The sequence below is a fragment of the Pholcus phalangioides genome, unplaced genomic scaffold, assembly GCF_987345545.1.
Source record: "Pholcus phalangioides strain wild (caught in Gottingen) unplaced genomic scaffold, Ppha-v1.0 ptg000011l_1, whole genome shotgun sequence".
In the NCBI taxonomy this organism is placed as follows: domain Eukaryota; kingdom Metazoa; phylum Arthropoda; class Arachnida; order Araneae; family Pholcidae; genus Pholcus; species Pholcus phalangioides.
In genome coordinates, this window is record NW_028301604.1 from 26,057,211 (window position 1) to 26,073,270 (window position 16,060).

General features: G+C 38.2%; 1 protein-coding gene across 2 annotated transcripts in view; it reads left to right on the forward strand.

Moving 5' to 3' along the window:
- LOC149080275 (cyclic AMP response element-binding protein A-like) overlaps window positions 1-16,060 on the forward strand; it is a 200,022-nt gene that overhangs the window by 110,287 nt on the left and 73,675 nt on the right. Inside the window, exons 1-2 of one of the 2 annotated variants that reach the window (XM_089239404.1) lie at window positions 6,040-6,365; window positions 13,573-13,786. In XM_089239404.1, the coding sequence (XP_089095530.1) occupies window positions 6,213-6,365; window positions 13,573-13,786 (367 nt within the window). In that variant the 5' untranslated portion in view covers window positions 6,040-6,212. Of the gene's footprint in view, window positions 1-6,039; window positions 6,366-13,572; window positions 13,787-16,060 lie in introns of those variants that run through there. The other variant, XM_089239405.1, reaches the window with a different exon arrangement.

The following is a 16,060-nucleotide window of genomic DNA, read 5'->3' on the forward strand; positions in this document are numbered from 1 at the left end:
CTTCGCGCGGAGACCTCCTGCTACAGATGGCGGTGGTAGTTCTCAGATATGTCATTCACGTTGCAAGGGGTATAGTTATTAAATGAAAAAAAAAAACCTTTTTATACGGACACCCCGTGCCCAAATACCCAATAAGAAAGTTGTTGTCCTTTCTCTCCTAATGCCAAAAAAAAAAAAACACGTTTCTAAGGGCAATATTTTGTAAGGTATTTAAAATGCAACACCACAACAGGCAAAATGCCCAACGAGGTGGCTGAGAAAAAGTTTCCGATAACAAATGTGGTTGTCATATACTTCAAAATTACAGCAACCCTAATAAAAAGGCAATTACAAAAACTAAAAACAGTATATATACATGATAAAATATTATACAATGCCCATAAAGAATGCTTATGGTTGTCTTATTCTAAGTATGGATAGCTTCTCGGTTTACCCCAACATACTTATCGGGGGTCAGCTATTCCATTTATTAACAATCCTATTAGAGAAAATTCCCTGAGACACCATAACCTAGAATTGCCCCTTACCAGTCGATACTGGTGTTCCTTTGTAAAAGCGATCGATTGGCGGTGTAACAATAATTCATGGTCCATCCTATCCATCCCGTTAAAAATTTTGAACATTTCGATCATATCTCCCCTACACCTGCGTTCATCCAAGGTATGGTCTCCAAAACCTCACAGCATACTCCAGTACAGGATGAACTCGGAAAAGCGGAAGAATGACTTTAGGAGAACGCGAAGATATCTTTTTGAAAATAAAACCAAGCATTCTCTTCGCTTTTCTAACCACCGCTGAACAATGTTCAGAAATGACAAAATTGGAAAAAAAGTTGCAAAAAAAAACAAAAAAAAACAGCATTAATGCGGGTGAAACGGTTTATGTGCGAATTTAAAATGCTTTTTTTCCGAACTTTCCTCCGTTTTTCGAACTCGAATATGTCAGTAAATATTACACTAAGAAATGTGAAATTTTTTTTTGTTGTCATAAAAAAGAGAGACAGAAATCACTGAATGCGTTCGTGGGTTCGCTCACCATATCTGACGTAAGCGAGGCATGTGGTTCATACATGATTGTGCCCCTTCACATTTTTCCCGCGAGGTGCGTAATCACCTCGATGTTACATACCCAAGAAGGTGGATTGGACGCGCGGGATCCGTTGCTTGGCCTTCACGTTCGCCGGACCTCAATCCGTGTGATTTTTTCCTATGGGGTCACCTTAAATCACTCGTTTATGCGACGCCTGTGGACACACCGGAGGATCTCATAGCACAGATTATCGTCGCTGCGACAGACATCAAAAGCATACCTGGTATCTTCGAGCGCGTCCGGGAATCGTTTTTACATCGTTGTAGACTGTGCAATGACGTCACAGCGGCCGCCACTTCGAACAACTGTTGTAATCTTCCTTCACTGAATCTTCCTTCACTGTCAAATAAACCTTTTTGTACTTATTATTGTACTTTTTGCCGTTCCAGCGTGACGTCGAAACCTGCATGCGTTTTTCGTTATTGTCACCCTCTCAACGTGGTTTGCGACACCATGTGTTTCATTTTTTTTTGTGTGCAATTTTTGTTCCTCTTTACTAACAACCCTCTGAGTTTGTCGGTCTATTAACAGAACACCTTGTATACAGAGTGAGCAAAAAGTCCGGAGAAACTTTAAAAGTTCATAAAAACCGGAAACGATTTGAGGGTTAGCATCACTAGGTCACGGAAGACCGGGAAAAAAATAACTCAAAACGGCTGATAGGTGGCGCTGACGTACACAAGTTAAAGAAAAGATATGCAAACAACGAACAGAATGCCTCCAAATCGTTTATTACAGCATTATGTGTTCCACATGATCACCAACACAGGGGATAAGACATTGCAGGCGAGTCACAAATCCAGCAACGGCTGAGTGCAGCAGGTCCTGATGTATACATGACACTTCTCGGAGGATCGCATCTTTCAGTTCCGACAGATTCGTTGGACCGGATCGATACACCGGGATTTCAAATATACTCATAACCAGAAGTCTGCCGGTGTCAAATCTGGAGATCGAGGAGGCCATGGGAACTTACACCTGCGAATGATTTTATCTTCCCCGAACGTCTGTATCAGGAATGCTTTGACCGGAGTAGCAGTGTGACTAGTTGCTCCATCTTGCATAAACGTGACGGTAGAAGGTGTATCTCTTTCAAGCAAACATGGCACGACGTTCTTGCGCAGAAGCGTTAAATAAGCATTCACCCCGTAGCCGTTTTCCACCCATTTACTGGGCACTGCGTTTCAAAGAAGAAGGGTCCTATGTTGAACGAACCTGTGAACCCGCACCACACTGTCACTTTTGGGGGAATGCAATGGTTTTGCGTATACTGACGTGAATTAGATGTCACCCAGATGCGACAATTATGGGTATTAACGTCGCCATGAAGCGAAAAATGAGCTTTCATCTGTCCACAAGATGTTAAAGAACCAGGTGGGATTCTGTTCGATTTTGGAGAAAGCCCACCTGGCAAATGCTTCCCTCTGTACGATATCCGCTAGTAAAAGTTCATCTCACGACTGCAATCTGTATGGGTACAGATCAAGGATTCCATGATGAATATTGCGTATCGAGGATGGTGGTAAGCCCAAGTGTCTGGCAGCTTCACGAGTGCTGCTGGTCCCTGCAGCTGATTCGGACGCTAACGCTTCCATTTCGGCTGCAACACGCGGTGAACGTGCCTTTCTTAAACATGGTCGTCCGGTTCTTACACGATCCTCCAGCGTTTCAATTTCCTCAAACCGCTAAACAAGCTTTATGAGGCCTGTCGCTGTTAAAGGCCCTTTTCCAGTCCTCACATTTTTCTGAACTCGGAATTTACACAAGGCAATGATCGCTGATTCCTTGTTCACGTAAAACAACTTCACCAACAAAGCTTTATCCTTCGATCTCAGCATCCTTGTTCACATACACGGTTTGCAACAGTGAACTGGTTAGGAGCGCAAGTGCTTATAACCATCTCATTTGCATAATTCAAACGAGGTCACGCGTACCAGCGCCATCTATCGGCTGTTTTCAGTTATTTTTTCCTGTCTTAAAAAATTCCCGTGACCTTAGCGATGCTAACCCTACAAACCGTTTTTTATTTCGGGTATTTTTCCGGTATTTATTCATTTTTATAAAGTTTCTATGGACTCCCCCCCCCCGTATATATTTTTCATCAATTCTTTAGGACCCAGACTTTCGTGATATTAGACGGGTTAGCTCATATAACACAGCAGCGTTATGAGCTGCATTTTCACACAATCATGATCACAATTATTGTCATTCGAACCCGATAAGTTTATACCTGCCTTAGAATTGCTTTCCAGATGCACCTGTATTTGTCGCCCAGGAAGCTTTTCGGTCATTTTATGTAAAATGAATGGCAAAGCGAAAAACGCATTTAAAAAGTCCTGTATTAGAATGATTGAACCCTGAATGAATGCACACGTTTTTTCTGGGCAAAAAGCACTTTCTTTCTTAGAAGTGTAAATAATGTTTTCCCTAATAGAATTACAAAATAAAACCAACGAAAAAGCAAATACACCGAAAAAATACGAAATTCTTTAATGCATTTCGACACACTATGGGTATAAGTCTCTTCAAAGGATAAATTTAATAACCACTATTACGCTTATTGGGGGATCCCACTTGGATTAGACACCAAATCTTAACTCCGTGTTGTTCAGCAGAAAAATATACGTCTTTAAAAGTCAATCGTCGTGGTCAGAATGGAGCCGAGCACCTGCATGTAAGTGTAACGCAACGTTGTGATTGGTTGTACGTCTGATTGTATAGGGAATTTCGTATTTTTTTCGGTGTATTTTGCATTTTGGGTGGTCTTTGTGACTTTCTTTCTTTCAACCGGGTATCAATACGAGAAGCAGTTATTAGCATGAAACCGAACCGTCTGGACATAATAGGCGATAATCTCTTCCATCTGCATAAGTATGATATTTTTTTACACCACTTCTTAGTGTTTTATTACTTATCTTCAAATTTCTGACTGTGTGGAACGAAATGAACGATTTTCCATAGAAATCTATGGTAAGTTGCGTTTTGACTAACGAATGTGATTCTAGAACCAATTACCTTCGTCAGCCAACGTATGACTGCATATGTAAAAATCTCTGTACAAAATACAGGTTTGTTAATATTTTTAATGTTATTACCAGTGGTCCCACCTCAAACCAGATGAAAGTAAGAGACTCGAGGTATTGTATTTATGAGCAGCTTGATTTTTAAAGGAAAAAGAAGAAATGAGAAATCTTTTCGATGTGATTCCGATTTTCTGGCTTATCGTTTCTCTTAGCTGATTTATGTGTTTATTTAATTTGAGATGAGACTTGAAATTGTACTCCGAGAAATTTTACTGGGAACTATACTCAATGCTATTGTGAATGACCGGTGAAAAAAAATTTTGGAAGGTATTTTCTCATTAACTTTAGCTTTGACTTTAACTTTTAATACGTTTCCTCCAACCTATAGTTTTCTTTAAAATTTCCAGTTATAGCTTTCAAAACGAATTTTCTCCAATGATAACTTTTTCTGTGTCGTCATGCCCAGTAAGCATTATCAGTCCAGTTCATCATTTATTCAATCTTGTTTCTCTTCCTGAATCCCAGGAAACTCAGCGAAATTCTGGGCAATTTCCCTAACGCATATTTGGTGTGGTATCCCAGGAGAGGAACACTAGTTGCGAAGCAGCACTCTGTTGGCCGTATTCATCGACAGAGTTTAAACTACAATCGCAGGTTAAAGGATTAGCGATCGACACGGATTGGTTAAATTGAGGACTTTAACCAATCCGTCTCGATCTTCAATCCTTCCACCTGCAAATTTAGTTTAAACTGTGTTGGTGAATACGGCCGTAAATTTCTCTAGCGGTACGAAACTAGACGCAGGTGCGGATCCTGAGGGAGACAATCCCCCCAAGAGCCGAATAGTATGTGAAAAATTGGTCTATCCTGTAAAATACAGGATGGTGACAACACAAATGTGGGACAATTAATTTTTTAAGTATGATGAAGATTTCTGCATAAAAATTTACTTTCGTGGTCGACATTGAAAGCAGTTATTGTTGCAACTTTACAGAGGCGTATTACTGAAGAAATAGTTAAGGTGAATGCAAAATTTTTTTTGGCAAAACATTATAATAGCAAATTTATATTAGCTATGTTCTGAAAATGTGTCGTTATGTCTGGGTGGTCTGGAACTAAGGTTATTTATTATAACTGAGTTTAACCCATTAACACCGGTTGGTAAGAAAATTTACCATTCTAAATTTTAAGTTTTTTCATTGACACATTTTCATGGTGGAAGTGGTTAAACTCATTATTTTTTGTTTTAAAAAAAATCAAAGTCGACGTTAATGGGTTAACACACATTCAATCAAACTTCATGCTCTATATTTCAAGAACTTGTAAAAGATAACACTTTTACAGGCTGCTTTAGAGTTTCTTCAACACAAATGTTTGAGACGGGGACTTGAAAATGTGTATATTCAAAATCAATGATCTCAACAAGAAAAAAATGTTATTCAGAAAATGAGACAAAAAAGATGCAGATGAGACAAAAAAAAGGCATCGACCATTGGAAAAGAGATTGTACAAGAAGAAGCTTCTCTCTTTAATGGAAACTTGTCGTAAAGCTTTATTGTTTAGTAAATGAGATGTCATTCGAGCATAATTAGTCTATTACCTGTCTTACATTCTAGACTAATTTATCAACCAAGTGTGTGTTTCGCACTTTTTTCCCATAAATTTATTTTCAAAATGAGTGGCAAGGAACAAATAGACACGCAACTATCCGAATATTTTGCCAATTATTAGTGGTGTGTGAAAATCTGCCCATTGAGTCGATGTACCTGCTCTTGTTGAACTGAAGTATTTCATTCACCCTTCCCGTTCCACGAATTCTTCTTGTCTATATTATGCTTACGGCGTTTCCGCGTTCGGAAGAGCGGGTTTTTGCCTCCGCGGTCAGCCGGTCGGATTAGTGACGTATGTTTGACGTCACAACTTCACCGCCTAGAAACTTTGAGGTCAGGCCGCGCGAGACAACGTAGCAAGATGCCAAACTTTAGGCCTTCATAGTTGCCGGTTAGTTGGGATACCTGTTGGGTGTTTCGTTTATTGGTTGTATTTCTGAAGATTTTCGTCAAGTGCGTTCCTCGTGTAATAATATACATAGTACTGCTGATGGTGCGACGACCCGGCAGTGCGTACAGCAGTGTGCTGCTATGTGTGTATTCGGACATGGATATTAGTCGTCATAGTGAAGACTCTTGTGACGACATGTTTTCAGATGACGCCTTGGATCACGGCAGGATTAGTGATGAAGAGGAATGTCAGGTATGTGAGTGAGATTAACTTACTATTTTGTGGGGATTTAAGACCAGAGATGGTAAACACTTTGTACTATATTGCCACGAGCAACTTCATTGACGTATGCTAAAAAGCTGTTATTATTCCGAAATACGCGTTGGTCGCTTTTTCCAATACTAAAAATCAACTGAATCATATTACAGCTACATTGGTACTACTCAGGATGGTAGTCAGAAAATTCTTTCAGTGGAATACCGAACTGATAGCAAAGTAAACTTGAAGATATGATTCCATATGAGTAATATCTGTTCTGTTATTTTCTTACATTGCGCGAGGAGGAAGGACCGGACCCCATATCTTCCGTGGCTACGGCCTTGGTACTACTCACAGAGTAAGAATAATATTATATCTTTAGTCTATGGTACTACTATAATCCACGGTGAATTTTCCCCGAAATTCTTATTCTTATTGAACTTTTCGGCCCATCCAGTAATCCAGCGATTTCGTTAATCCGACACATCTTGGTCTGATATGTGCCAGATTAAAAAGCGTCTACTGTATTTCACCAACTTTTTTTTCATCTGAGTTAGAATAAAAGGGAGAACAATATATACTGGTGGGGCATTAAAAAAAAGGGAACTCGAAGGGGAGTAAGCTCCAGTGTGTTCTGTACAAATGACATAACAGGTGAAAATTTCAAATTTTAATAAAAATATTAATCAATAAAAATATGAATTAATAAGTTATTAATTAATAAAAGTATTAACTAATGAAATTATTAATTATTGAACTCATTAATTAATTATAACTATCTCTCTCTCTGTGTTAATTCATAACGTGCAAAACAGGGAGGGCGGAGATGTACAAACTTGGAAAAAAAAATAGCAAGAACTCTATCAGAAGTTTACAGAGCGTGTTGCAATCAAAAATTATGCACAATGGGGATAATGACACATTGTGTGTAGGAAATTATTGCATGTACAAAAGGAGGCAAGGTGATATTGTATGGCACATGCAGAACAGGAGTTACATTTGCAAAAATAGGTACATGAAGGTACGCAAAAAATGCACTAAATAGGCAAAAACAAGACTTTGTGGGCGTGATTGGAGAGGGTTGCGTGGTGCTAGCATTGATTATAAATAATATAAAAAACATATGCGAGGTAGAAAATTATTGCAAGTACAAAAGGAAGCAAGATGATATTGGGGCATCAAGTTGGGCCCCTTGCTATTGCCATCGTTTATCTGCGCCGGCTTAGTAGTAGTCTGGAAAAAAAACCATTTCAAAATACTAAACAAGCACACATCGTTTAACACGACGTCAATGATGTGGGTTTTCGACACACATTTTAGGAACCACTACCTTATCAGAAAGAGAAAAGTTGCTCATCGCTTCCCACCCCTAATCTCTGGAATGTGCCTTCTTCAAGTAAAGCCATAGCTACTAACACCTGCCTAGATCATTCTAACATGACCCAAGGAATGATATCGCCCAAATATGTAAAACTCTAGTTTGTTTTTCTAGAAGCCTTCACCAATCAGTTGAAAAGCAGTTTCCCCAATAAATATGGCTCATTACTTCGAAAACGTCATAGCCCCAAAGTAGAATGTTTAGTGTTGTTCTTCAATGAGTACTCAGCTAACTGAAAATATTCTACGGTACATTTCTTATAATAGTATTTCCTACACAGAAGAGTTCTTTTCTTAAAATTCTTTCCATGATTGTTCTGCGACACATAGGTGCCGGAACCTGGGGGCTGAGGTCATTTGACCCCCCCCCCCCAATAAGTTTTGTGAGTTTTGGGCTGAGCCTCCCAAAAAATTCATGAATGTACAATGAAACACACCATTCCGCCCCCTGTCCACAGGCTTGAGTCCCGTATATACGGGACGAATGGTGATTTTCAGCCCACTCCCCTCAATGTTTTCTTCATGTGGGCTCCTCTGCTGCGACGTAGGTAGCAGTTTTTGACATATTCTGCTTTGGAGGCTTCGCAGAAAAATGCAACTATTCTTGAATATAATTTTTTTCTGCGTCACAACTGAAATGCAGAGGATGGTTTGTTTACTGTCAATGGATTAGAAACATTTTTCCAATCCATTTTAAAACAATTTTTTCAAACAAAAGCTTTACCATTTTTGCTTGAAATACATTTTAATTCATTAGGCATTCCGAAATAACATGTACTCTTTTGTAATTGTTTTAAACAAATCTGCCCAAAATGATGGAATTATTTGTTCATTTAATCAACAATGATATTACGTAGTCTTGTACTTTTTCATGATTTTCTTTTTTTTATCGTGAGCGTAAAATAAAAGATTTTTAATGTGCTTTCACTCATCAACTTTCAATTTATAATTTAATGCGTACGATTTTTTTCTAAATTTATAATACCATTAACAAATAGTGGTTCTAAATGCGTAGTTGAATTTATTTATTATTTTAATTCAAAAAAATAAATTGAAATGCCTTTGAAAACTGTAATTTTCAGTTAAATTCTATAAAACCTAATTAATAATAATAATAATAATGAAGACTAACTATTTTTGAAAAAATCAACTATCATTTCGACCTCAACCGTATAAAACAAAATTGTGTTCTGTGATCTGTTTAAAATTTCTCGTATCTTGTTCATAAATCGATTATGCCATCAACTCGATTTGAAATACTTTAGTTACTTTTTTTCTGAACCTGTTCGCATTTTACGAGTTATCGAGAGACACAGACGCCCAGACCTGAAATGCCAATGCTTTTTTTCTTTATCCAAGTCGTTGAAAAGATCTATTTTGTAAAAGATTACGGTTCTGTCAATTGAGACGTCTTACATTGGAATTCTTGAGAATTAGTTGTATTTTGGCTTTCAAGTTCTCTCACTAAAAGCTATCGAGAAATGATGAATGGGAAGAATGACTGGATTTTTTTACCTTGAATAACATAGGAATACTGAACTCTACTTGGGTATAGAAACCAACAAACTGATGAGGCTGTTAAGTAGGTTCGACAGAAGGTTTTTCTTTTTTTAGCGGAGAGGGTGGTATGATCCTATTAAAGCTCTGTATGTTTTCGTGAGTAATTGTACTTGAAAAATCTTATTATTGTTTGTCAAATTATGTAATTAAAAACTGAAAAAGAAATTCCGCACTCTTTCAAAGATAAAAAGATAGAATAAATATAAATTTAAACAAAAATCAGCTGTGAAATAATCACATACGAAACATTTATGTTTTGAATGTTTAAGGTGTTTTTTCTTAGCCCCTGGATTACCAAAGTTTTTTGGGGTTCAATCAATTTTCTAAAGTGAATGGATAAATGACGTAATTAAGTTTCCACCGAAATTTCTGCAAACAGCAACATAACAGACGCGTTGATAATGACATTAATATAGTCTAATTTAATGCGCTAATTTAATAATGTAGACTTTAATTTCTCTATTATATATGTTATAGGTTTTATTCCTTGCTTAATCGCGAAACGTTTTAATAAAACTTGTAAATGACATGAACATTGACAATAGTCATCAATATTATAAGACAAAGAGGAAAGTAGAAGTAACTATTTATTTTCGAATATAGTGCATCGAGTGTGGTATAAATGTTATACGACTTTCGCATTTGTTATTTACGTCTCACCATGATCATGTTACTCAGAGTAAGACCTGCAGTTTAACCTCCTCAGTCCCTGCGTCTCCTGTAGGAGACACTAGACAGCACTTATAAAACATTCCACGCAGTTAAATGAAGTACTCACAGAGAATGAATACTCACAGATACTCAAAATCAGTTCTACATGTAAATATTTGGTAGTAAATTTTTTTTATTCACCTCTGGCAGAAACTAATTTTATGCAGATTCACAGTTAAAAACAAACACAGAGAACGTAAAATTGATAGCTTCCTTCGAGAATGAGCTTATTTCGAACGTCCACCAAATAACGAATAACGTCCATTATTTGATGATAACCCCCATGAGAGAGAGAGAGAGAGAATCATGTAAAGTTATCTATAAATCTGTTATCCTCAGAGAAGCTGAGTTTCTTAGTTCTACTTCGGGTTTTGTCCCAAATCTTCTCGAAATGGGTGAGATCTGTTGACATGAAGTCGTGACCAGGCCTTTCAAATCATTTTAGGTGACTCTGGACATGTGATGGCACATTGCTTTGCTGTAATATTTCAAATTTGTTACAATGAATTCAGGAATTAAATAGTTTATTTTTTTGTCAGGAAGGATGTGATATAAATTTCATCTGCCACAGATACACCAAAGGTCCCATTGAGTGCTCCGCTCTCCATACCATTACTACTTAGCCATATTGCTTGTTGAAACTTGGGATCCATGATTTTATCCGGAGTTCTCTACAGTGGGCCCTTTTATCTGCCTAATGAAGTTGCAAACGTGACTCCATACTACTTGTTTCCAATCATTATGATTCAAGTGATGGGATCCCCATTCCCCGACGAGGCATCGTGCAAGGTTCTAGAATTACTTGTCGGTTGTTTATACTCATATCATAAAGTCGACTGGATCTGGACATAATACCAACAGTTAAAATCTCTCTGTCCTGGTTACATTAGCTTTCCATCTGTCACACTGGCTTTTAACTTGCTACTTGACGATTGTGTTCGGCCACTTATATTTTTTACTGGTAAAGCACAGGAATAGCTAGTAAATGAGCCTCCGGACTTTTTCTACCTTGTTTGTAATTGTTCTCACATGAATGAGAAATGGCTGTATGACGCACCGAGGAATAAAAATTAGCAACGCGTCATTGATGTTAACATCCCGACAGCATAACAGCGTGGAAAATCTTTCACAAACTTATTTTTCTTCTCATGAAATAGCTAATTTAACCTAAAATCGTTCCTATAAGCACTTTCAAAGTAGTTTTCTTTGAACGCCATAACCCGCGATAATACCACACGTTTTATATGAAGCATGATTTGCATAATTTTTGCTTCGCGAATCGCACTTACACACATCATTCGATACTTGCATATTGCCGTGTAAATCGAAGTTTCACCCAATGGATTTTACGAATACTTTCGCAATTCACATTCCGTGTTAACTGTTGGAAAGCAGGGTAGACTATATTGGATAACTAGGAATCGAATTGTTGGATTTTCGACTTTTAGGGATTTTTGTAGGGTCGGGACTTTGACTTTTTTGCTGACTTTCTGCATACAAACAAGTCGCATGTATGTGCATAGCAGCTATAGTAGTCTTGCGCATACACGCGACTCACTTTCGCTCGTGGTAGCTTCCAGTGGACGACCGGCTGAAAAGTTTTCACCGGACAACGTTTTCTTCCATTTTTATTCTACGTTCGTGGACCCGTCGTCCCCTTTCGTGGAATGGCAATATATCGTATTCATTTATAGTGTATATTGTGATTTTGCGTGCGCGGAAGCATTTTAGTCTTGCGTGGGTGAGGGCGCAGCTTAGAGTGCATAGATGTGTGCCAGTTATTATACTTTCTCTCAGAATTATCCCCAGTTATGCATATGATTGTCTGCACCATTTTTTTTTCATGCAAACTCATGATAATTATGAGATTCATTTCAGATTTTCTCCTCCCGTTCAACATGCATGAACAGGTGCTTCAATTCTTCCAGCATTTAAATCATTTCATCTTAAAGTAAATACTGTAAACAGATATTTTCAAGAAAATTATGCTTATGAATGAAGTGTTTTAAGTCAGACAGCGAACGGAAGCCTTTTTTTTAATTATTATACCGAAATTCTAAATCACGTGAAAAGGCATTTGTCAAATTTCATTTTCGTGTAATTTACGTAATAGAGTATTAATAAAACCGAACACACTCTCACACACACAAAGTTACCCAGTACGTGGTACATCCACCTACCGTACGAAAGGATGTTCAGATAGGTTCCAAACCAGCTTAGTTCTTTTTAGGATGTTTCCTGGGCTTAAAACTGGTTCTGAAAGTGACCAATTCAAGTTTAACTAGTCAAGTTATGCAAAAAAACCGTTTTTTACATTTGGTGTTTACTCAGCATGCGTATTGACTGACATCTTTTTTAACTGGAATTTTCATGTTTATGAAAAACTGTTGAATTTCTTTATTCAATAAGCAAAATGTCCTTTGCAGTAATCGTCGTTTGGGAGAAATAATGGGGATTCTTCTAATCTAAATAAAAACTTAGCCTCGTTTTAATTCAAAGAAATTTTCAACACGTTTTTTAAAGACAATTTTTTTCCTTTCACTGGTTTACACGTTTCGGCTCTCCATTGTAGAGCCTAATCACACGTAAATCAGTGAAAGAAAAAAAAAATTATTCCGAATTTTGAATTTTCTTTCCTGAATTCATCTCCGCATCACCCAGTTGTTAAAACCTTCGTATGAATAGCGGAAAGTGACATCACACACACACACATCGTCAGAAAAATTGATTCGTCTTTAAAACGCGTAAAAAATTTCTTTAGATGGACTCTTGTTTCATTCGTAAGGATGCATGTGTTTTTAATTCGCGTACAACTGCCTATAGATCCCAATTCGATAATCAATTTTCTTTTCTGTCGCTATCATCAGAAAGGAAGGAAATTTAGTAGAAACAAGTAACTAGGATCCCCTAACCACTGAAATTTTTTGCAGTTTTACCTGACTCCGTTGATCCTTTGAAGAAGATGCCGAATTCCGCAAGCATCCCATGTTTGTCTTCCCTCAACAAGTTTCTTTCACATTATATGCCGTCTATAGAAATCTGCTAAAAAATATTCCATATCCGAAATAGGCTCGGTTTCTTTTGTATAGTTTGACGAATGGTCCCCCGATTTCTTGTTTGATACATAGAGAACTTACTGGCCGTAAAACAAATTCTGAGGTTCTTACAAGAAAGATAGGAACCTTGTGTACTATACATCGAATTGTTAGGAGTTTTGGTCTAGCTCGTGAAAAAGTCAAAAGGTAAACTCACAGAACTTGAAAATGATATTTTATGAAGAATGCATTCTATATACATTGTATAAAAAGTAGGTATGAGTGGGGCATCTCACGAAAAAAAATTTATATACGATGACCACGATTGTTTTTTGTTACAATATGCATATATTTGAAACTTTCTGTCAATTTTTATGGCACAAAAAGTTACTATAAGTTATGTAAGAAAAGTTTCTTTCAGCAAATATTCAATTAAAGACTTTCAGATAAAAACTATCTCAATTTTTTTTCCATGTTTGCGCTGTAATTTTTATTGTTTTTTTTTTAAATCTCTGTAGCGTATTACTGGAGACATGAATTTGGATACAGACGCTGACTGGACTGAGATTTTGGATAATCAACCAATCGTTCTTAATGATCGAATGATGACCGATGCTATGCAATCACCACACATTACGACAGAGCATAGTTATTCTCTCACTCTCAATGACGAAATGCCGCAGTCTCCATTTGGAATAGCGCATAACATCAAAATAGAGGACTACAGCAAAGGTTAGTAGCGAAAACTTGCATATGGACACCAGTCAATCGTATGGCATCATCCTTTTTATTTTTTCTATGGTGAATTAATCGCAAACACATTTTTATTTGGAACAACAACGGTCACCAGGTAAGTTCTTCGGATTCGTAAAAGTGAAAAAAGAATTTTTTGCTTTATAGGCATTCTTCACCTACAGCGATAGAGTTATTGTGGATAATTAATTTATTTGTAGGTAAGAAGGTGTAAAACTACTAGTAAGTAGATATGTCTGCTTTGAATGCGTGCGCAAGGATAAATTCAGATCTTATTAGTGTTTCAGTCTTCAGAATTATCATTATTATGAAGTATATTTAAAGTCATCACAATCTGCATAGAAATTAAAAAAGAAAATCCAGAAAGATAAGTTCAAATGAATAAAAACTTTTTTCCGTGCAAAATACAGGGTGTTTCAAAAAGAATCACCCGATTTGAAATGCGTATTACGAAAAGTATTGAACATAGACACAAGATATTATTTTACACTGCTCAAAACAATTAGGGGAGCACATGGTTTTAACAAAATTACGCAAAGATGTATACCGATAAGTAACATAAAATGAATCATCCATAATTTAAAGCCTAGCAGGAAACGGAAGAAGAAAACTTCATATGCAAATCAAAGTTCATGACGTCAAAAACCAGAAGAAGGAGATAAGGGCAGAAATCGGGATGTTGCAGAAACGTCTGTTTTACTGCCGTAACTGTGAAATTCGATTGCGCAGTATTTTTTTTTTGAGACAAGGTGACTTGAGGATGTCTCAACAACGTGATTTACCGGAATCCATGGCATGGCGTGTTATAGGCAGACTGGAATCCGGGCAAACACAACGTGGTGTCGCGGACGCTGTTGGAGTCGTCAGAAGTGTTGTTGCAAGGCTGTGGAATCGATTCCAAGAAACAGGAAATGTTAGACGTCGACCAGGGCAAGGTCGGCCACGCGCCACTACAGCAACTGATGACCGGTATATACGGTTAACAGCCCGTCGAAACAGAACAGAGAATGCTACGACGGTTGCTCTTGGCAACAGGACGAAGGGTGTCCAGCCAAACAGTACGTAATCGGCTTCATGAGGGAGGGCTCTATGCACGTAGGCCAATAGTCTGCATTCCGTTGACCCCACGCCACCGTGCGGCCCGAAGAAGATGGGCTGCTGAACATCGAGATTGGGAGCAACATGATTGGAGCCAAGTGCTGTTTACAGACGAGTCCCGATTCAGTCTGGAGTGTGACACCGGACGTGTTCTGGTATGGAGGGACAGGGGCACTCGAAATAACCCCGCATTCGTTCGTGAAAGGTCACAATACAGACGAGCTGGTTGGATGGTATGGGGTGGAATCAGCATAGGCGGACGTAGGGACCTGCATATCATTTGGAATGGCACTTTGACGGCCCGAAGGTATGCAGACGAGATACTGCGACCTCATGTCATCCCTTACGCTGGAGCCATTGGAGATTCCTTTGTTTTCCAGGATGATAATGCCCGACCGCATAGAGCTCGTCTGGTGGAGAACATGCTTGAAGCTGAAACAATACAGTGTATGGAATCAGCGTGCTCTCCTGACCTGAATCCAATCGAGCATGTTTGGGACATGCTCGGACAACGCATTGCTGCGCGACCAAGGCCGCCTGTTACTGTCCGAGACTTGCAGATTGCACTTCTTGAGGAGTGGAACAGTATTCCGCAAAGTCTGATCGATAACCTCATCGCATCCATGGCAAACAGGTGTGCAGCAGTCTTAGCTGTTCGAGGAGACCACACGCCCTATTAAAACTCATGCATCATGTCTAAACAGTACTTTTTTTTATCGTTTACATGTAACCAAATTGTTGCCCTAAATCATCTTTTCATGTTTTTTCCATATTTGCAAAGAATTAAAGCTTAATTCCAAATTTTTTTACGTCTTTTTTCTGTATTGCGCATTGATACGCGTCTACTATCCATTGTATGCCAATACGTGGCTGTCTCGCACGGTTTTCTTCACTTTTTTTGCTTGCTCCCTAATTGTTTTGAGCAGTGTATATTACATGGCTAATCATAAAGTTTTTTACAAACCAAATTAAAGGTGCTCAATATGTTCACCTTGAGATGCACAGCATAGGTGTATACGATAGTCAAATTCGTCCCAAACTTTTACGAGCATGTTTGCATCGACTGCGAGTGGATGTCTGTGGACTACGTGCGAAACTGTCAGATGCGCTGTACAGACGGCCAGGGGATTTCCCTTTACACAGACAACCCGTGTC